The 22087-nt window shown below is 48.3% G+C and overlaps 1 protein-coding gene across 1 annotated transcript in view; it reads left to right on the top strand.

The window, feature by feature from the left end:
* The window catches only part of VPS8 (VPS8 subunit of CORVET complex), a 1789524-nt gene that overhangs the window by 785685 nt on the left and 981752 nt on the right, over nt 1–22087 (top strand). The window contains exon 25 of the mRNA XM_085648738.1: nt 6370–6442. Coding sequence (XP_085504864.1) covers nt 6370–6442 — 73 coding nt within the window. The remainder of the gene's footprint in view (nt 1–6369; nt 6443–22087) is intronic.

Genomic DNA, 22087 nt, shown 5'->3' with positions numbered 1-22087 from the left:
CAATTCAGGCGAGGACAGTCAGGCAATGCTTGGCCCGACGGTCCAAGAGTATGTTATGGTCCATTGTATTGAATGCCATAGACCGGTCCAGGAGGAGGAGACCAGCAGTCTGAGATTATTCTTTTGTGAACTGGAAGTTATCAAGGCTGTGACTGTTTGTGCTTCCATGCTGTGCCCTAAACAAATGCCTACCTAGTCATTTTAACTATTGAGCCACTTCTGAGAGGAGCACAGGTGTAGGACCTTTTTAAATATTTAGCTCTTCACTCCCTCTTGTGATTTAGAGATTTACGTATGGCAGCTGAGTCATGGGATACTATTTTACTTTTCTTTTCTTACAGCACGTTTAATCTGTAATACACTCTCATAGGGCTGGATATTCACCCACAGCTTACCCAACCTACCCTGACCAGTGGTCCCTCTCCATAGAATGGATACGCAGGGTCTTATTTTCAACGATGACATGGTAGCAGAGATATCACAAGCCCCTTCGCTCCTGAGTACCGATAGGACTGAACCATCATGAAGTAGAACCGACAATTGGAATTCAGTATCAACCCAAATGAAATTACAGACAAAGATTGCCCTTCACGGGGCACTGATTACGGAATACTTACAGGCTAACATAGCCCCTAATGGGCTCCTTGTTACCATGGCACCACGCATCTTCCTGGAAGACCTTGGTTTCAGATGGGAATGTCGCAGATTGCATGAAAATGCTCACACGATTGGTTAATACTCATTATTAACACAGCAAACACCTCTCTGACAACTTATTGATACAGATCTCCGTCTCAGAAAATAATCTGAAAGCAAACATCAACATTTCCGCATTCAAGAGTAGACTGGCCAAAATCAACTCTGAAATGGGGGAACATAAGGACCATCTGAGGCGACAGAAAATCATCAAACAACAAAAAGATATTAAAATGTTTGATAAAGAGAAGGTCTACCCATATATTAAAGAAGACTTCTAAGCCCCGACGGGCAACAACTCCTCTGATGAAAGCTCTACCAACAGCCATTAGCGGCAGGGTTCATTAAGCAGCACCTCAAGCAGTGAGAGCTGGAATATCAGACAAAACAACAGAGGATATCTACCACAACCTCTGTTTGGGTACCCAATGGGCCCCTTCTTTGGACACCAACCACCATGCAACACAATGTTTCAAATGCCCCAACCACATATACCTCCCCTATACCAACACAACCCTAACCAACAACCTTAATTAGGAAGAGGCCTGGGCAGGGGCATAGGCAGAAGAAGAGGAGGGAACAATCAAGTCCAATTGCAGGACCAATCGGAACCCCAGTCTCTACCACAAATGGATCTCAGGAGCAAGAACAATCCACGAAGATTGTGGTGAATTTCTCTTCCAAACTACTGACCCCTATAGAGAAGCAAGTGCTGGAAAAAGATCTCGGGTTTGTACCGACCCCCAACAAGACCGTTTTCGCTTTCTAGGGAACTACATGGATTCTTTAGGAAACTGAGGTTTAGAGCATACTTTCAGGGCAAAGAACACAACATGGAAGAGGACACAGGCCTCAGAACCCCCTCCACCTTCACCCCCAATGAGGGGATGATACCCCACGAAATTCTAACCTTTGAGCAAGCCATCCTCAAAGACATCAGCGCATTGGATACCAGAAGACCATACCAGAATATCTCATTCCAGGAACGTAAAACCATCAAGCCTCTGACTGACGATGAATCTATCGCCATAAAACCAGCTGACAAAGGTTGACCGATTGTGATTCTCCAGACTTCCGATTAAAATAATGAATGCCTACGCCAATTGTCCAAAGCCAGATACTATAGACGCCTCACAGCTGATCCTACTGATGCTCTCTCCACCAGGATCCAGTCCCTAGTGGATTCAGCCAAATCTCAGTGCTGGTTATCCAAAAACGAAGCCATGTTCCTCATCAATACGGACCCGAGGGTTCCCTATTTCTACATCCTACCCAAGATCCATAAAGGGACCCTCCCACCCCCTGGCCGCTCCATTGTCCCAGGCATAGGATCGCTCTTGGAACACCTGAGCAAATTCTGAGATTACTTTCTGCAACCTATTGTGAGGAAAATCCTTTCCTACCTCCAAGACACGAGGGATGTCCTCAATTTGATCGCCGAGAGCCACATGAGCGCCGAGATCACACACCTGATTACCTTAGGCGTGGAGGCATTATACACCAACATCCCCCAGAAAGCCACTTTGGCTGTTGTAGAAGCTAGCCTATTAGCCGAAAACTGGAAGTCACAAACGCCGGTCAACTTCCTTATCGAGTGTGCAGCCTTAGCCATGCGAGAAAACTTCTTATTCCAGAACACCATGCACCACCAGATTCAGGGGACATCCATGGGGAGCACCTTTGCCCCAAGCTTGGCTTGCCTCTATATGGCGGAGTTTGAACATGCCTACATCTACAACAACATGTACTCGATCAACATCATGACATGCTGCCGTTACATAGATGACATCATCATCTTCTGGAGGGCAGGAGAGGAGACCTGCAACACTTTTTACAAATGGATAAATTCACTCAACCCATTTCTAAGGTTCACACATACAGTTTCAGATCAAGGGATCAACTTTTTGGACCTCACCTTCCGACTGAGGAATGGCCATCTCTCAACGAATACATTAATAAAAACACAGATTGTAACAACCTACTATGCTATGACAGCCATCACCCAAAGGCATTTCGACATAACCTTCCCTTTGACCAATTTCTAAGTCTGTGCAGGAACTGCAGCTCCATAGCCACTTTTGACAAAGAAGCCGAACTACTGAGCCATAATCTAGCTGCCCGTAACTATCCTACACCCGCGATCAGAAAATCCCAGAAGAGGGCTAGAAACAACAATAGAGAGGCCCTGTTGGAACCTAGGACCAAGGAAGGATGACATGATCACATGCGTGACGACGTTCACCCCCAACTCAAACAAGATACAGAATGTAATGCGGAAACACTGGCGGATTGTGCAATCCGGCGATCCAAACATTCCAACACGATGTTTTGCCTTTAAACACACCAGTAACTTTCGTGACTTATTGGTCCACACTCGCCCTCTAACCATGCACACGCCATCACAGAGGACATTATGGAATATGTCACCTGCCACAGGACACTATTCCTGTAGCTAGTGTGGAGTGTGCCATCTGACAAAACCCTCTAAAGAAGTGCCACTGAATGGCGACCAGATCTGGACCCAACGTACACATACAAATTGCAATACTAAAAATTGCAACCTCATTGAATGTCCATGCCCCCTGAGATACATTGGTATGACCACACGAACAGTCAAGACCCGGATCATCGAACACCGGAGCAACCATCCAGTGTGAGAGAAACACTCCCAAAATAAGTGCACATTTCATCGACCATTGCCATTCTCTTGATGACATATCCTGCACTGTGTTAGAAACTAATTCTTCTTGGCACAAGAAGAAACTCTACAAGATGGAACAAAGGTGGATTTTTCGCCTGTCCACACCAAGAAACAGCATGAACTATGAGATTCCGTGGTACGAACTGAACATATAACTATCTGACTGTACACCAACATTTCATACGAACCCCTTTTCTTCCTACATGCATGAGGTAGGAACTATGAGATATTAGAAATAGTGCACGGATACTATATGTACCCCCATTTTAACAAATTTTCTCTGAACCTATCTCAGTATCCCGTAGATGTTTCACAATTAGGAGATTTAGAGGTTTAACAACCAGCACCTCAACACTACCTCAAGGAGCACCCAAAAATCTTTCTGCCTTTATTATTGTGCTCAGGATTCACACTTTCTATCTGACACTTTTTAAACTGGGAGTTGGAAGCCACCCCCTCTTATGCTCACTCCCTGCTCTTATTATGCCTCCTCTCAAACACTATATTCTTTTTTGGTCCTGACGAAGTGCCGCCTGACCTCTGGGCTCTCTAGGCAAGAAACATGTTGACCTCACTTAGTTAACCGCATCTTGGTACATTATGACCTCACAATATCACAATTGCTTTTACTCAGTCCTGTTACCCTTTTCATCATACAATTGTTGGAAGGTTAACAGAGACTTTTTCAGATATCCCTCACCCTACACTTATCACTTTCGTTACCAGATCAAAAGATGTCTGACATTGAGCCCCCAGGCCCGTCAGGCATTGCAATGCCTGCCAGACGAGGAGAGCCCAGTGATTAAGCATCACACCCTAACAGGTATGTGAGGGCACCAAGAGCTGAGATTCAGGTCTCCCCGCGACAGCAGTTACAGCCACGGGGCCCTGCCCTTTGTGACTCCTTGACCTTCGAAGAACTATTACTGTCTTGTTAACTGTTGAGCCCCCTTCTGAGAGGTGTAGGACCTCCTTTAATATTTAACTCTTCACTCCCTCTTGTGATTTACTGATTTCATCATTGACATTAGTAACCATATTAGGAAATTAGGTCAAGTTATCACAAAGCTCTACAAGGTTTTGCTCATCAGTTCGCAACAGCTTAGTGCTGGCATAACTCTACACCAAGCATTACTCTACAAGGAGATGCGGTGTTGTAAAGGGAACAATGTCCCTTTTCCAGCACTCTCTCCCCCTAGTGGATTCCTGCTTCAATAATGTACTGGGCACACAGATCAGGGATCTTCTCTACTAGACACCAAGTAACTATTGTTGCGGGAGAGGAGCCTTTCCTGGGCCTGTGCCCCTGCCCAAATCCTCTGGGCACAGCAGTCTTTAAGCCACCCCTGAGGGTGGATATGCGGTGTTTCCCCGACTTCCCACCCAGGGTGAGGGCATAAAGTCTACCAGAACACAGAAGAATCTCTTATTTACTTTTCTTGGATATGGTTGCCTACCTGGGGATGGGGCTGTGCTCTCACACGTGGGATAACTATTTCTGATCCCTGAGGGGCAGATCGGGATAGCCTACTAGACGACCAGGGAATGTTTTTATTTAATTTTTGGGGAGCCGCCCCCCTGCGCATGGACCTGCTCTCCAATTGCCCATGACCGCCCCCCCAGTCATTCTGCCCCCTTGCCTCCCAGGGGGCAAATAGTTTTTTACCACGCCTCCCCCCCCCCCCTCCTCCAGCCCTCACCGTCCCATCCCCTCCCAGGTCCAACAGTATTTCAGTTAACATTCCACTAGGGCAAAGTTTGGGTGTTCAGCATTGTCTTGGACCTTGACCACACCTTTACTAGCCACTAATGCTAAGACTCTGAAGTAGGAGGAAACTTTTGCTAGATATGTGTTGCAAGACTTCTTGGTTTGACCACCTTAGACTCAGACCCACCACCTCAAAGGTACTGTTTAGATATTGGATACAAGAGATGAGCAATCTTTTCATAAAAGTATCCATCAGAAAAACAAGTGAACTTCGGTGAAGAGCCTTTTAGTGGCTAGTCTCCCTACCTACAGATTTCTCGCAGATCCCGCCTGCCTCCCCTTTCCTTTGGATTGCCTTATAATTGTTAATAAAGTCCCAAGTTAGTTTTGAAACACTGGATTACTGTCAGTGTCCTCGGCCTTGTCTTTGCATCTGAAGACCCGGAAATGACTACAGTTCGGTGATGTGCTATCTTTACGGTTCTGTGATGTTATATTCAGGATGGAACCCTAAGCCAGGAAGGAGCCAAGATGCCACCGATCAGCTAGCCCTATTTCCAGTTTACGTCTAGACTAGATTCAAGAGGTGATGAATCGCAAGTTAGATAGTTATCCACCAGCACAATCATCACTCAGGGTAAATAAATTGTTCATATTCATCAATCATTATTACCTGAGATGAGGAATTCAAGACAAAAGCGTCACTTTGGACAAGCAGTTATTAATTTCTTCTTGAGTTCTTGAAAACATACTGAGTCCGTTACCCTAAGTCCAGCTTCCGAACGGTGTTATTTGTTCCGCGGAGTCACACTTTAAAAAGATGATGCCCCCATAACACTTATTAGCCTATATGATCTTTCTGTTCTCATGAATCTTTGTTACCTGGAGATACCAGTAGGACATGACATTAGTGAGATGTGCGCTACACCCAAAGCACTAGTTTTATTGCCACCGTGGACCACTAAGTTTCTATTGAGCAACCTAGTGTACCGTTCTTGTATTTTGATTTTCTGAGTCTAGTCTTGTACCAGAGCATACTACAATTAATTATTGATTTTCAGGAAGCTAGTGTCTCCATCATAAGTCTGTTTGCAAAATGCAGTTCTACTTTGGAAATGTGTCCTTGTCTGTTGTGTCTGGCATTTTCTTGTGTTTATTCTTGCGAGATGTGATTTCACATGGTAAGTAGTAGCAGTGAATCTTTTCTCATTTGTGAGCATTATTTGGTTTCAACTTTTGGTGGTTCTGCCCTTTTTTTTTATAGCTGCTGCTTGGCTGGTCGTGCCTATCCCATTGGTGATATCCTTGAAGACCTAGTGCCTCAAGTAAAAAACCAGGTGAGTAAAGAAGGTTTTGGTTGTTGAAACACATTTTCACAGACTGCCACAACTTTGATTGTAGCTTTTGCCACATCCCATTTCTGCATACAGCTAGAACTACAATCAGCTCTGCAGCAGGGTCACATGAAGAAAACCAGCAGTGCTAGGAGCCTGCTTTTGGAAAGGGCCCTGTGAAAAGCTTGAGACCAATAACTCTCAATAGTGTTGTTTGTGCAACAGATTTTTAAAATCCTCTAAGCCAAGATAATTTTGAAGACAGTTGAACTCAGACCTTTAAATAAAGTATAGTAAACACTCCTCCTTTCATTTCCACCATGTCAGACCTTTCCGACTGAGAACAATCTTTTTTTAATGTTCTTTTATTGATTTTCATCTGACTACAAACAGAAAGCGTCCACACAAAAAGGACATTATTATTATTAAAAATTTTTTATAGAGCGCGTAGTCACCCTGAGGTATCCCAGCGCTAAAGATCCCTACCTCAGTGGGTTCGGCGGCTAAGAGGGGGACAGCAGGTTTCAGAAGGAGGAGAGTTAAAAAAAAAATTAAGGGAACAAGTGGGCTTTGAGCCGTTTCCTGAAACGTAAGAAGTTGGGTTCTTTCCTAAGGTCTCGGGGGAGCGCGTTCCAGAGGCGTGCGGTGTGGACCGAGAAGCGTCTTCCACCCGAGCGAGCTTTCCTGAATCTGGGCATGATGATAAGGGACTCCTTGTCCGATCGAAGGGATCTTGGGGCTTTGTAAGGTTTTATGAATTTTCTAAGAATCGGAGGGCCTTGATTCTGCAGAAGCTTATGCGCCAGGCATAAGGCTTTGAAGATCACTCGTTCCCTCACTGGGAGCCAGTGAAGGAGCTTCAGAGCAGGTTTGGCTGAAGCTCTGGCCGGGGTGTTAGTGAGGATCCGGGCCGCCGCATTTTGGATTTTCTGAAGTTTGTTTAGAGTTGCTTCGGGTGCGCCCAAGTAGATTGCGTTGCTATAATCGAGCCTGGAAAGTATGAGGCCTTGGATGAGAAGTCTTTGCGATGTGGGTGGAAGTAGGGGCAGGATCTTTCTCGTAGATTTCAGTAGTCCGAAGCAGGTACCGGCTACTTTTTTGGCCTGTGTGGTAAATGAGAGATCGGCTTCGATCCATACTCCCAGGCTTTTTACTTCCTGTTTTGGGTCTGGGGGGGGGGCCCAGACAGGGTGGCCAGATGTCCAAGGGAAAAGTGAGACCTTTTGGACCCAGAAGGAGGATGTCCGTCTTTGATCCATTCAGCTTTAAAGCTGAGTTATTCATCCACTCTTGTATCTGCGTCAAGCAGTTGAATAAGTCCGCAGGTTGTTGACTGGGGTGGGATAGGGAGACGACTAATTGTGTGTCGTCAGCATAACTGACGATGCTCACTCCGAACGGGGTGACAACCTCCTCCAATGGGGCCATGTATATGTTAAACAAAGTGGGGCTCAAGGAAGAGCCCTGAGGCACCCCACATTGGAGGGGTGTTTCGGAGGAGCAGGTGTTATTCTCCCAGATCTGAAAGGACCGTTGGGCCAGAAAGGAGGAAAGCCAGGATAGAGCAGTGCCTTCTACTCCTACCTTCTTGAGCCGTTTGATCAAAAGTTGGTGGTTGACGGTGTCGAAGGCCGCACTCAGGTCGAGGAGGATCACTGCCACTGATCCTCCTTCGTCTAAGAGTGCTCTGGCCTCCTCCACCGCCGCCAGGAGGGCGATGTCAGTGCCCTGTCCTGGGCGAAAACCTGTCTGCGAGTTTTTTAGCAGATTATTAGATTCAAGAAACTGGGAAAGTTTCTTGTTCACCAGTTTCTCAGCGATCTTGCTAGTCCCAGGGAGGAGGGATATTGGTCTATAATTAGCCAATTCCGCTGGATCCAAGGAGGGTTTCTTTAAAAGCGCTTTAACAACTGCCGCTTTCCAATTAAGGGGAACGATTCCCTGTTGAAAAGACGCGTTAATCAGATGGGTGAGGGGGGGGATGATGATGGGAGCTACTTCCTTGAGGGTCCGTAGTGATACGGGGTCCCTAGGAGATCCGCTTTTGATAGTTTTTAGCGTGTTCTCGACTTCTTCGGTGGTTATTTGCCCCCAAGAAGTTAAGTTAGGGGAAATCGGAGTGTCGAGGGGATCGCTAATGATGGTAGGAATGGAAGGAGGGATGGAATTAAGGATTTTTTGAATTTTTTCTTGGAAAAAGCTGGCTAGCTGGTGGCATTTTTCCTGGTCAGCTTTGGGGTCTGGGGGGTTTCTCGGGACGGGATCGGGAACCTTGATAAGTTCTTTCAGGATGTTATAGGTTTCTTTACTGGAGCAGGCGGCTTTTTCAATTCTTTCCTGAAAGAACAAACTTTTTGTCTTACCAATAGCAGATTTGTATACTGATAAGGAGATGAGATAGGCATCCTTATTGGTGTTGGATTTCTCCATCCTCCAGGAGCGTTCAGCTCTTTTACAGTCCTGCCGAAGCGACTTGAGCTCTGGAGTGTACCACAGGGCCGAGGGTATTCGTTTGGTGTGTCTGAGGGTGGTGTTTTTAGGGAGGAGTATGTCCAACGAGGATGTGATCCAGGAGCTAAACTGTTTATCGGCCGTGATAGCATCAGAAGAAAACGATGGCATAGAGTTGGAGAGAACGGAGGACCATTCGGATGGTACAAGTTTGTGCCAACGTCTGTCGGTGACTTTGATTTTCGCGGACTGGGTGGTAGCAGTGGGGGACTCCCAGGAAATGGGGATTAAAAAATGATCGGTCCATGGCAGTGGCAAAGAAGGACTCGTGGTAATATTGGCATCATTAGTGAGGACGGCATCTAAGAGGTGTCCCTTGTCATGGGTCGGCTCGTTATTCACCAATCGAATGTTGAGTGACAGAAGGTCCACTAGTAGATCAGAGGCAGATCGATCAGCGGGATCAGTAAAATGGAGGTTAAGATCACCTACAATAAGAAAGTTAGAAACAGAGGCGGCCAATTGAGAAGTCGTTTCGGTGACTGCGTTAAGGAATTTCCCGAGGGTACCCGGGGGCCGGTAGATGAGCAGTCCCGAAAGGGAGTGCGTCGGGGAGGTTTGAAGGGAAAAGTGGCAGCTTTCAGCGTCTTCAATGTTGGCGTCATTGATTCTACAGTTGAGGTGATCGCGGTAGATTATGGCCAACCCGCCTCCTCTTCCTCTGGGTCTATGGCGGGTTTGGATGAGGTAGCCTGGGGGAAGGGCGGTAACAATATCCTCATTCATGCTGTCAGAAAGCCAGGTTTCTGTTAAAAACAATGTGTCTAAGCCTTGGTCTTGGATCAGCCCATTAATTTCGAGTGCGTGCTTGGGGAGGGAGCGACAGTTAAGAAGACCAAGCTGTAGCCTGAAATTGGCTGGGGTCAGAGTGGCTGTATGGCAGCGTGTGCAGCTTGTAAAGGGTTTACCTGCTTCGTGAGTGTAACTACAACCTTGGTTTTTTTCAGGTCGGAGGTTGCGAAGCATGTCTGCTGAGTACATCAGGCGACTGGGAGATGGATCTGGCAGCATCCCTGGGCCTGGGTCCGTCCGGGCCCGGACGGGCCCAGACGGGCTTGCCTTATGCGCGCCTTCGGCGCGCAAACGGCGCTCCCGCTGCGCTCGCGTGGGAGGCACATTCAATAGGCGGGGGTGGGTGGGCGTGGCCTGTCAGGTGGGCGTGGCCTCGCGTCTGCTGCGATGGCGGCCGTGAACAACAATGTGCCAAAACAGCGCTAGTTCCGCTGTAATGTGTTGAGCCTGCTTGGCGCTTTCACCCAAAGAAGAGCTCAGGTAAAGATAGAAGTTTTAAAATATGTAAACACAGAGAAGAACAATTTTTTAAAATAGCGAGTATCTCCTCCGGCTTCCGCCTCAGGGGTTAGGGTTCCACTGGTGATACACAATATGAACATACATAAGTGAAGAAATCATAAACAATACATCCTATTATCTTAATAACCTTGTGTGGCCTTTAGCATCACAACCCAAATATTATTTCTAATCTACATATTATTTTGTAGACATTCAAAAGATGTTACATGCTTAAACATTTCAATTAAGGAAGAATGAGGGAACACGGGGACAACACTAATGTCGTGATACATGGGACTTTTCCTCTATATATAGACAAAATCCAAATTTATAATTCCTCCGTGTTCTTATCCTATATCGTGATAAAGCCAACGCGTTTCAAGTCTCTTTTGACGAATAAATGGACTCTCATCAGGGCTCTTGGTTTTGTTTGGCAGCACTGTTGTTTATCTGAACTTTGCATTCCCTTGTTAGAGTGAAATGAAGTTCTCTAAGTGTACGGCAACTTTAATTATCCTTTAAATGAAACAATTGTCCTTGGGTAACGTTGTTTGTAACAATTTACTTGGCTCTATTTTCATCTGTTCGCTCTCATCTAGTTTCTCACAGTGAGGCAGTGGCATTTCCCATGTGATGCACATAACTTACAACATCTTTCTGTACCACCACAATATATCAATATTGTATACAGAAAGGGCAAATATAGTTGATTATCCAAATATAAATCATGGTCTCTGCAGCTCTATATGAAGATGTTCCCACCATTCAACCCAAATATTTTCGTGTTTTTGGGGCCATTCCATAGCTTTATAAATTGTTTCCTTGGCTAAGGCAAAATAATCAATTCCTCTGGTCCATTCAGACACAAGAAGAACATAGGAAGATCTCCATTGGCGGGCTATGTCTTTAAGCTACAGCAAACTCGATTGCCACCAATATTTGTGGCCCTCTATTAACATCCAGGTCAAGCAGTATATTAAGTATAGCCATTTTCAGGTTTTTAACAAAGGGAATACCTATTACTACTTCAAGCATACAGTGGATACAGGCCCAGTAATCTTGCATCATAGGGCAATCCAACACTGAGTGCAAAAAGTTACCCAAGACCTTATTACATAACAAATAGTTGGGAGCTGTTCTATTTCCTCTTTTCCATAGCATTTCAGGCATATAATATTCCCTATGAAAATATTTGACTTGAATAAGATGTAATTTTTCTGGAATCACCAATTGTCTGGCTGCCATCTTGACCTCAGCCCACTGTCTCCTCAGAAATTCCCTGGTTTTCCGTCTCATCTTTCTCGAAGGGACTTAAACAGCTCTCCAGTACTAACCACCAAAGCTCTAAGGAGCTTAGAAATTGGCTACACTTTAACCCTCTCCTTAACTATTTGAGACTACAGTGGGTTGAGCTATGGCATGGGGTTCAATTGTTCTTATCTTTGTAACCCTTAAGTGTATATCTCATTTGTAGATAACAAAACAACTGAGACTAGTTAAGTCTAAAGTTTTCACAAAAAGCCCCACATTAATTGGTGTTTATGGGCTACCCAGTAATAAAGTTTGAATATGTCACTTTCAGCCCCTGTCATATTGTCATCATACTCACTTGTTAAATGGGAACCCTTGGGGGTCCGCCAGCGCCAACGTAACTAGTTAATAATGATTACTAACTATTGAAAAAGCTCCTAGGTGGTATACAAGGGAAGGTCTGAACTGTGTAAAACAGCAAGGGGCAGTACGATCATTTTAAACGGTGTTACTCTCCCCATTATCGACAGAGGGAGTTTACAACACACATCTTTAATTGTACTAATGATGTATAATTTTGTGTTGAAGTGAAATGATGTTCAGGCTCCACTCGCTTGTGATCTGCATTCTTTTTTTTTTTTTGATAAACAAATATTTATTTAGTTTACAGAAGGAATGCACCAACCAGTCAGCACCGTATTTCAATAATCGAGAATCACATACACAAGTTCTCGTTACCCAATGTACAGACATTAATAAAACAAAAATGAGATGGAAACAGTCAAACCCTTCACGATTAGACCCCTCCCCCCCAGCCACTTCCCCCAAATTCTGCGATATTTCTTAGGGCATTCACGTGCCACATACATAACTTTATCCTGTGTGGCGCACCAATCCACCCCAGTCTGCCAACGCCCCATACTTGGGGGTTCAGGGCATTTCCAGGAGGCCGCAATGTCTCTTTTAGCTACCACCATAGCTGTAGTGAAGAACAGTTTTTCGTTGCGTGACCCGTCCATGTAAAGGAAGCGGGGAAGCACCATCATCTTAAAAAGGGCCACTCTCCCCATGGGGTTGAGGGACAGCGACTGCCACCACTGGAGGTCTGCCTTGGCTCGCTTCACCAGTGGAGTGACATTGAGGGCCAAGCTGAGCTCGGGCAGCAAGGTCACCCAGATCCCCAGGTACTTGAATGATAGACGACGTAGAGGTATCTCGGATTGCCAGTCAAAGCAGTCCCGGGAGAGGTGAAGGGGAACCAGGGCTGATTTGTTGGGATTCAAACGGAGGCCCGAGGCCTGTTCGAAGGATTGCAAGATGCGGAGACAATGGGGGCCAGACCGTGCGGGATCTGCCAAATAGATGAGGACGTCGTCCTCGTGGAGGGCAATTTTATCCGGTTCAGCGCTGGGCCATTCCCATCCCTGCATCCGATCGCAAGACCGCATCAAAGACGCCAAGGGCTCCATCACTAAGGCAAAAAGCAGGGGGGAAAGGGGACAACCCTGCCTCGTCCCTCTACAGACCGAGAAGGGCTCCGACAGGACTCCATTTACCAGAACACGAGCCCTCGGGAGGGCGTACAGAACCTTGACCATCGGCCGAAAGCGGGGACCAAGTCTCATCATGTCAAGAACATCTTGAAGGAAGCCCCAGTCCACCGAGTTGAAGGCCTTCTCAAAGTCTACCAGAAGAAGTGCAAGGTATGGGATGAGGAGGTGGCGATGGGCCAAGGACGAGTGCAGTCTGTGAAGACCGTGTCGGGTGCCGCGAGAGGGCATAAACCCACATTGATCGGGATGGACCATCGTAGACAGGTGGGGTTTGAGTCGCTGGGCAAGAAGGGTGGTGAACAGTTTGACCTCAGTGTTGATGAGGGAGATGGGGCGATAATCTGCGCACTGTGTGGCGGGGGGCTGGGATTTCGGAAGGACTACAATGGTGGCTATGTCCGTCTCCTGAGGAAAGGAGCCCTTCTCCACAGTTTCGCGAAACAGTGCATCAAGGTGAGGGATGAGGACATCCCGGTAGTGAGCATAGTATTCTTGAGGAAGACCATCTGGGCCCGGTGTCTTGCCGGACGAAACGAGCAATTGCTTCTCCAATTTCCTCACGGGAAATGGGACGGTCCAGACTGGCTTGAGCAGCGGCATCTACACACGGAAGGCGGCCACCCTCCATGACCATCAGGTCCATAAGGGACAGGGTTGGGGCGCGGGCTTCGTATAGCCGGTGGTAGTAAGTGGCAAAGGCCTGCGCCATCTCCATTGGGACACGGCACAGTGACCCATCTGGTGCCGCTATTTCAGGAATTATACGGTTCACCCTTGGGTACGTAGCTAGGCGGTGAAGAAGCGAGCCATTCTTGTCGCCCCATCCATACACCCTGGCCACGGAGGAGCGCCAAAGGAGTTTGGCCGCGACCAGCGATAGCTGCTTAATCTCCGACCTGAGCCGGGTCAGAAGTCTTGTGTCGGAAGCGTCAGGGGATCGGGCCGGGGCACGTTCAAGGCGCAGGGCTTGCGCCTCCCGCGAGGTAATCTGTTCCAGTTGGGTGTGTCGCTGGAGCGTGAGTTGGCCCTTGGCGACCCCCCTAATCGTGGCCTTGCTCACCTCCCATAGGGTGCCTGGGGAGGACACGGAGCCCTCGTTGGAGAGAAAGTACTGTTTTAGTTCCCGCTTCACCGCCTTCCTGAAATCTTTGTCTTGAAGAAACCAGGCATTTAACCTCCATGTTTGCCGGACAGAGGCGGGGGGGGAACCTGTACGGATCATCACTGGCGAGTGGTCCGAGTTACCTCTAGGAAGAAGCAAGACATCCTGAATCAAAAGACAGTCCGTTGAAGGAACGAAGATGGCGTCAATGCGTGCCTGTGTGTGGTGTGCCGCTGAGGTGTGCGTGAATTGTTTAGAGTGAGGGTGCCATATTCGCCAGGCGACGCATAAACCCAGGGATGCGGACCAAGACCTCAGCTGCTTGGCTTGTGCAATTCTACCAGGGGACGGAGGGCCTGTCGTGTCGCAGTCGGGTGATGAGAACGCGTTAAAGTCGCCCCCAAGGAATGTAGGACCAGGGGGCAGAGACGCCAGGAGGTCAACAGACTTAGTCAGGTTCATCGTCAGCATCAAGGGGGAGAATAAAGGGACACCAGATTAAGCGGGTTGCCGTTTAGTGTGCCACTGAGGGCCACAAGAGTGCCCTGGGCATCAAGAGTCGTCTGGACAGTCACCAGAGGAAGGGAGCATTTCACCAGGATCGCCACCCCTCGGGAACTCCTTGTAAACCCCGAGTGCCACACCCTATCATAGCCGTACCACGTTAAGAAGGGGCAGCGACTACCCAGCAGGTGGGTTTCTTGTAAGAGTAAGATGTCCGCCCCTAGGCGCTGCGCATATCTGAGGACAGCCATGCGTTTAAAGCGGTCCAGGAGACCATTAACGTTCAAGGACATGATGCGCAGGGGGGCGTTTATTAATGGTGTGTCGGACATGGCGTTTGGGTTAGCGGCGGGACTACAAGTCTGAAAGGGGAGGTCCGGTCTGTCTGTCTTATCGGGTGTACGTCAGGGTGCTTTGTGAGTGCTGGAGTGATAAAACTAAAAACAAAAAAAACACAAAATTGAGGAAAAAACTCGGGACAACGGTCCCACCCCCCCACCCCTACCCTACACTTCAGGAACAGAAGCATCTGTCGCCCTAACAGCAAACAAATAGTGAACAACCAAACTAAAATGCTTGGGAATGGGAAAGCGTGGAGGACCCCTCCTCATTTCAGGATGCGCATAAACGAGACTATCAGGAAGGAAAGGAATGTGGTAAGACCAGGCACACCCTCCGGCTGCGGATAGTGCGATTTTCGTGTAGGAGCCGCTGCTGTTTGCGGGCCTCTGACAGGATGGCGTCCCGGTCTTTGAAATTAAAGACCCGCATTATGATTGGTCGGGGGGCCGCACCCAGAAGAGGCTTAGGAGCCAGGGACCGATGCGCCCGCTCAATCGCGAACCAAGGAGAGAGAGAACCTTCAGGGACCCATGATCTGAGTCATTTCTCCAGAAAGTCCGCCGTGCAGCCCTGCTCTGCCCCCTCCGGGAAGCCCACCAGGCGGAGATTATTGCGTCGGGACCTGTTCTCTGCGTCCTCCGCCTGGCGGTGCAGCTCCTGAGTGTGAGATTGAAGGCGAGTCACCTGCCCCTTGAGCTGCTCTACATCGTCTTCTACGGTGCAGATACGGGTTTCAGTTTCCTTGATCCGGGTGTTGGCATTTCGGAGATCCTGCCTAATAAGAGTCATGTCCACGCGCACCTCCGTGATTTTGCCCTCCACCGAGGTTTGCGAGGCGTGGATGGCTTGCAGGATAGTAGATAAATCCGTTGAGGGCGGTGGCTCCTGTTCCGCGGTTCCCCCAGTTGTGCCTGCCTCCAAGGTGGTGAAATGGTCCATTTTGGTTTGGGTGGCAGGAGCCTTCGCCGACCTGTCTGTCTTTCCCATGGTGGCACCCCGAGGAGCTGCAGCGCCCGGGTACCCTGTAGGTGGGTCCTGCAGTGGGGGGGAACCAGCGAGCCCCTGTGGGCGGCCCAAAGTCAAGCGGGTGGGACAACCAACGCCGTGGCGCAGTTAAGACCATCTCCGCTGTCCCGGACAAAGTGGGTCTTCAGGGAGGAGGGGGGGGGGGGGCAGGGTGAAATGGATAGAGTCCAGGCCCCAGGGCCGCAGGTAGCGCCCCGCTGGTCGAGGCCACAACCCCCACAACTCAGGCGGTAATTAAAAGAGACAACAAGCCGCCCCACTTTCGGAGCCAAGATTCTGGAGTGCGGTGGCATGGGGGAGGGGGCCGCCACCCAAGGCCACTGCCCAGCGCCACAGATGCGGACCAGCGGGCCCTCACAGACAACCAAACAGGTGCCGCTCGGTGTGTGCGGCCAAAAGCCCCAACAGCAGGTCCCCAGTTGTTGATGCGGCCTGGGGGGAAATCAGGATGTGGCATTAAGATAGGAAGGACCCTCCGCCATGCCTGCTCCAACACAGTCACCCGGGCAAGGACAGCCAACCCATGGCCATCAAGGCGGTAGAGAATCAGCAGTATGCTCTCCGCTGCTCAGTTCTGCGGCTGATATGGAGAACCGGGCCAACCTCAGCCCAGGGCCCGCCACACGGCCCAAAGCGCGGTATCCGGTCCCCGCCAGCCCAGGAGGGGAGGAGGCTCCAACAGCTTATAGTCCGGGGGGAGAACCAGCCGGGTCGGGTAACAAGGGGGGCTGCTTAGGGCAGGCCCCCCTGACGCTGACTGCCTGTGTGCACGGGGTGCTCCCCAATCAACTGTCCCTGGACCCCACCGCCGCTAGGACTCACCCGCTCCGGTGCAAGTCACTCCTCAGGGCAGCGGATGCCAACGGCTCCTCCACTCGCCTCGGGCGCACCGCCACACTCCGTGGCTCCCGCCACCCCAAAAGGCAGCCGATCTCCCGGCCACTCCGCCAGATGGCCAAGGCACGGGCGGGCTCGCTGTCTTCAGGAGTCACTCGCAGCGCCGCTTGTCACAGCACAGCTCTGGGGCTCACACTGGTGTGCGGGGGGTGACAGCATCCGTCTCCTCTCCCCCCGCTGCCCAACACAGCAAGCGGTGATGCGGCCGCGCCGCCGGAGGGCTGGGCCTGAGCAGCCGCACACAAAAGTCAGCGGGCGGCAGGAAGAAAAGCCCAGCTTCAATCCGGGCCGTCGGCCACAGTCGACCCGGAGGTCAGTTTCGAAGAGCCCCTCAGCTCCCGGGGCCAGGTACCGCTTCCCGTGGAGGACTCCAAGGATCGGCCAGCGCTGCAGTCAGTGAAAGGGAGGCGCCATTTTGTCCGCGGCACACGGCGGGCCAGTCCGCTACCTCAGGAGGTCCCGGTGCGACGGTCCACACCTCCGGACACCCCGCCAGGAGCACAATGCCGGGTAAGGCGCGAGATACAGGTCCTGATGGCTCATTTTCGGCGAGGATTACAGGCGGAAGGTGGAGGGGTCCCGGAGCACTCTTAGAGTGCGTCCACCATCTTGGCTCGGCAAGCCACACCCCCGTGATCTGCATTCTTAAATAACTAATGTGGACGTAGAAAGCCTGAGTGCTGAGACTCAAATACCCCCTACTCCCCTCAGATAATCGGAGGCTTAGATGGGCTTTTCCCAATTAACCTTAACACCGGAGAAATCTCCATAAACCTTTAGTACTTGCATCTATCACATAACGGATAAGTCAGGCCTCTTTTAGAGCAGCACGTCATATGCAAACAATGAGTTTGCTTCTTATGTTCACTCCTCCACCTGATAATCCATACCTGCGCTTCCCATTATATCCTCTCAGCAAGGGACTTGACAACAAGGGCAAAAAGAGAGGGTGACGGGGAAAACCCTGTCTTGTGCTCCCACTCTGTTTGGCAGGAGAGCAATCTGTTGACCCACATAAGTGCCCTGGAAGCAGAGTACAATAGCCAAACCTAGGAGCGAAACAAGGGACTGAAATCCATGTTCTCAAATACCTGAAGGAGAAATAAACACACAATAGAATCAGATGTTTTCTCAAAATCTATCAGAACCATGACATTATGGTCATGAATCACCTCTGTAGTAGCTACTGCCATCTTCAGTCATCGGATGCATTGGCATGTGCCAATATTTGGCATAAACCCATTTAATAAGGGGCCGTATGACCCGACCAATCTGTTTGCAAGATCCTTGGCTAATATTGTCATTTCTAAATTATTTAGAGGAATTGGCTTATACAAGACACGGTCGGTAGGCAGCTTGTTAGATTTGGGAATGCCAACAGTGGTGGTACTGTAGAGGTCGTGGGGCAGTCTTCTCACCTCTAGGGCCTTCTCTTACTTGACCAGTAACTGCCAGACTATACAGACATATTCTTTTTTATGAATTCTAAATGAAATCCATTGTGGGCTGGTGTCTTCCCAGATTTCACATCCTCTATGGCGTTCAGCATTTTGACTTCTGAAAATCGGGAGATCTAAAGCAATTTTGTTTTCAGCTTGGAGTCTGGGGACGGGTAGATCTGCTTACTGATTCTCAAGTTTCAGATCAGTCAGGCTTTCTTGGCATGTACTTGTTCATAATAATTAGCAAATACATTTGCTGTGTCACTTGAATCTGTCTCTTGTCCTGTCACTGGGTGACACACATTGGGTATTATTCTAGCTTTCTTGTCGTTATTAGCTAGCCTCAACATCAACTTGCCCATTTTATCACCCACATCCTAAATCTCCTGTTGAGATACGACCCATTCTATCTTAGCTAAATCCATCAGGAGCCCTCTTATCACATCTCAGGCCGCCTCTAACTGCTGAAGTATTTCCTCTTCTGAAGGCATCCAATATAGTGGTTCTGACAACAGTACTTGCCTCTCCGGACAGGCATTTATTTTTCCCAGCAGTGTAGGAGATTGCTTTTCCCCACATTCCATTTTGGGTGCCTCCCACAGAGTGTTATTGGAGGACACTGAGTCCGTGATCAACTCCAAATAGTAGTTGATCTCCTCCCTCAAGTAAACAGAGAAATGTACATCCCATAACTACCAAGTGTTCAGCTGTCAGTGGTCATTGGTCTCTCTGGGTACTGGAGAGAGATATCTCTATCGAGGAATGGTCTAAAAGGCATCTGGACAGGATGCGGTAACCTTGCTCTGGTCCGAGGCTGGAATTAAATATTAGTCTAGCCTTTAGTAGGAGCGGTGTGATTTAGAATACAAAGTTTACTCCATGGTGTCCCACCCTCAAACGTCACTGATCCCGATTGAGGCTATCCAGCCCGCAAATGTTGTCACTCTAATGTGATGCGAGGCACCCATATCTAAATGTGGATCTACTATAGTGTTGAGGTTGCCACCAACCATTGTCCTCCCTTCGAGTGCTACTACCGTTAGCATGCCATCTCTTTTAGGATACTCTGTATGAGTGTGGGAGGGCATGTCAACACTGATCACTGTTCAGGGTCATTCCTCCAAGCGTCTTCGCCCAGAAAGGCACAGATAGTGCCCAAAACATGGTATTCTTGGTGATGGAGTACATTTGGCAATAGATTTTTAATGGTTTGCATCATTGCTCGCAGTTTAGTTTTATTTAAACCACTAATATTCCCGGAGATGTTTCTATTGTTGCTGCCTACCCTTGCTTGTCATAGCAAATATAAGGTGTTTCTTGTCTATGCGTACATCAAAACTTATCAACTACAGTAAATTACCCATTTTCAACTCTGCTCCTCACTACACTTCTAAACAGAAAGTATCTATTGCCCCTAAATCATGGCATGATAATTTGTATATAGCTCTATCACTGAAACATAGGTACTAGGCTTTAAGCCACCATATTACAATTACTATAGAGCATTCAGCAAAGGGGGCACAACCCAAGCCCTCCAGCTGCACCTGATGCAGAACCTTTAGTCTGTTTCTCCCAAATCCTGGGAAGCTACACTCCCTCCCAGAAAATCGATATCTTGCTTTCACCCCTCGCCGACATTCAAGCATTATACCAGAATGTCCACATTACAAGAATCTCCAAAGCTCGTGCTCTGGAGAGACCAGGGCCATTGTGGTCGCTGGACTCTGAAGTGGAGAGGTCTCCACCAAGCTCAGTCTTCCATCTTTAAGAGCCATTAATTCTCCGATAATTGTGGTGATATCTTCTATCTTTTGGCGAGGGACGATTAACAGATTCTTGAGGCAACCGGCGCTCCTGGGGTGATCTTCCTTGAGACCCTTTCATTTCTACACCCATTCCTACACAGACTTCCTCGTCTTGAAAAAAATGTATTTCACCTGGAATATGTTATTTAGCTTGGCCTGATGCTTCAACTTTTATGGTTGTTGCATTGCCCTAAGTTTTTTTTATCTCATTGCAGGACCTTGGCATTTGCTGCATCCCAACTGTGTAGTATGGTATATCTTGACTTTCAGGAATCACAGCGAATCCCTTGCTTTTATTGAGCCATTTTGTGATTAACATCTTACATAGTTCACAATCTCCCTGGCAGGGCGCCTGGGAAGGCCTGGATGTTAAAACTCTGTGGGCTGTTTCTAATTCTAAACAGAAATACTCATTTACCCAAGTTCTAAACCAAGTCATTAAATATTGTTCTGCGAGCGGGAAGTTTCCAGCCCCTCCGGTATGCCTTTCAACTTTAGACTTTTCTTCTGTGATCTGCCTTCAGCATCTACTGCACGTCTTTCCAGATGAATTGTCCTGGCCTGTAGTTTCAAGTTCTGTGAAGGAGTGCTGTTCCTCTTCAACAGTGGCTATTCGATTCCCATCTTTTTTGGTGAACTCTGCAAGATAACGGAGATTCTCTCTCAGCAATGAAAACTCCACCCTACCCCACAAATTTTAGTCTTGAATCATTTGCAGGATTGATTCTGGTAAGACCGTGTCCTGTGACTGATGATTAGGGTATTCTGCAACTGTGCAGATAGTGAGGAAGGTGGGTTGGTGAATTTGTATATTTGCCCTGCATGGAGGGCGCTCTGCCCTTTTTTTACCCATCTTTGAGACTCATATTCATCACCATAGAGTTTGTTAGGAACTCGGATGCTTTCCTTACTGCTCTCCTACCTATGGATTTCAAAATGCTGGTTGCCTCGAGTTGTAATGTTTGTCTATGTGCACAGCTAATACTACCTATTTCTTGGTATGTTTATGCTGTATGGGAACATGCAAACTTGCAGCTTTTAGAACATATGAAAAAGTCATTCTCTGACCTGCTGGGTTGTAGTCTAGAAGCATCAAAACAGATACTAAAGCATGGCTTCAACTCTGCAGACACTGTTGCTGTGTCTATTTTTATGGTTGTTAAGTGGCATCAGCATGCTTCGGTGCATTCCACTGGATTTATATTAGATGTTCAGGCTATGTTCCTGGATATTCACTTTGATGGTGAGCGGTTTTTTGGGTGGAAAGCTGACTTCACCGACTGGATCAAGAATAGAAGGGCCACATATTGTGACTTAAGCATGGCCCTCTTTGTGCAACAATTCCACCAACAGTATCAGAAGTTCCATAGTTATTTAAAGGCTGTAGTGTCCCAACAACGACAATAGTTTCAGCCTGTACAAATGCTGCAGCAAATGTGTTCTCCTCCTTTTCAGTCGAGGTTAGATCTAGGAGGCATCAGCAGCAACTGATCCGACCCCACTACCTCTGGTGGCCTTTGCAGCCACCAAACCCCTCTGAATCCCTGTTCATCGCATTACCTTCTGGTGAGGGGTTAGGGTCTCACTTTTTATCACTCAGTGATGGGTGATCATGACAAACCGATATGTGCAGCAGTGGATCTAGATGGTTAGACCTTATCATTATTATTCCCCCTGCCAGACCAGCCACCCTTCATTCATAGCATGCTTACCAGCTCAGACCTTAAGCCTAGACACCTTGCTGGCTGCGGAAGAGAGGGACACAGGAGTATATTCCCTTTACTTCTTGGTCCTCAAGAAGTATGGGTGACAGAGGTCTTCTGAAGCTGTTCCTCCTGCAGGATAAATTCAAGATGCTGTCCCTGAGGCTAGTGCTTTTATCCTTGAATGTGGACATTTGGTAACCGTCCGTGGACCTCCAG

Source organism: Triturus cristatus, chromosome 3_2 (assembly GCF_964204655.1).
Source record: "Triturus cristatus chromosome 3_2, aTriCri1.1, whole genome shotgun sequence".
NCBI lineage: Eukaryota > Metazoa > Chordata > Amphibia > Caudata > Salamandridae > Triturus > Triturus cristatus.
The sequence above is the reverse complement of the archived record's forward strand: the minus strand, read 5'-3'. Positions and strand labels throughout refer to the sequence as shown.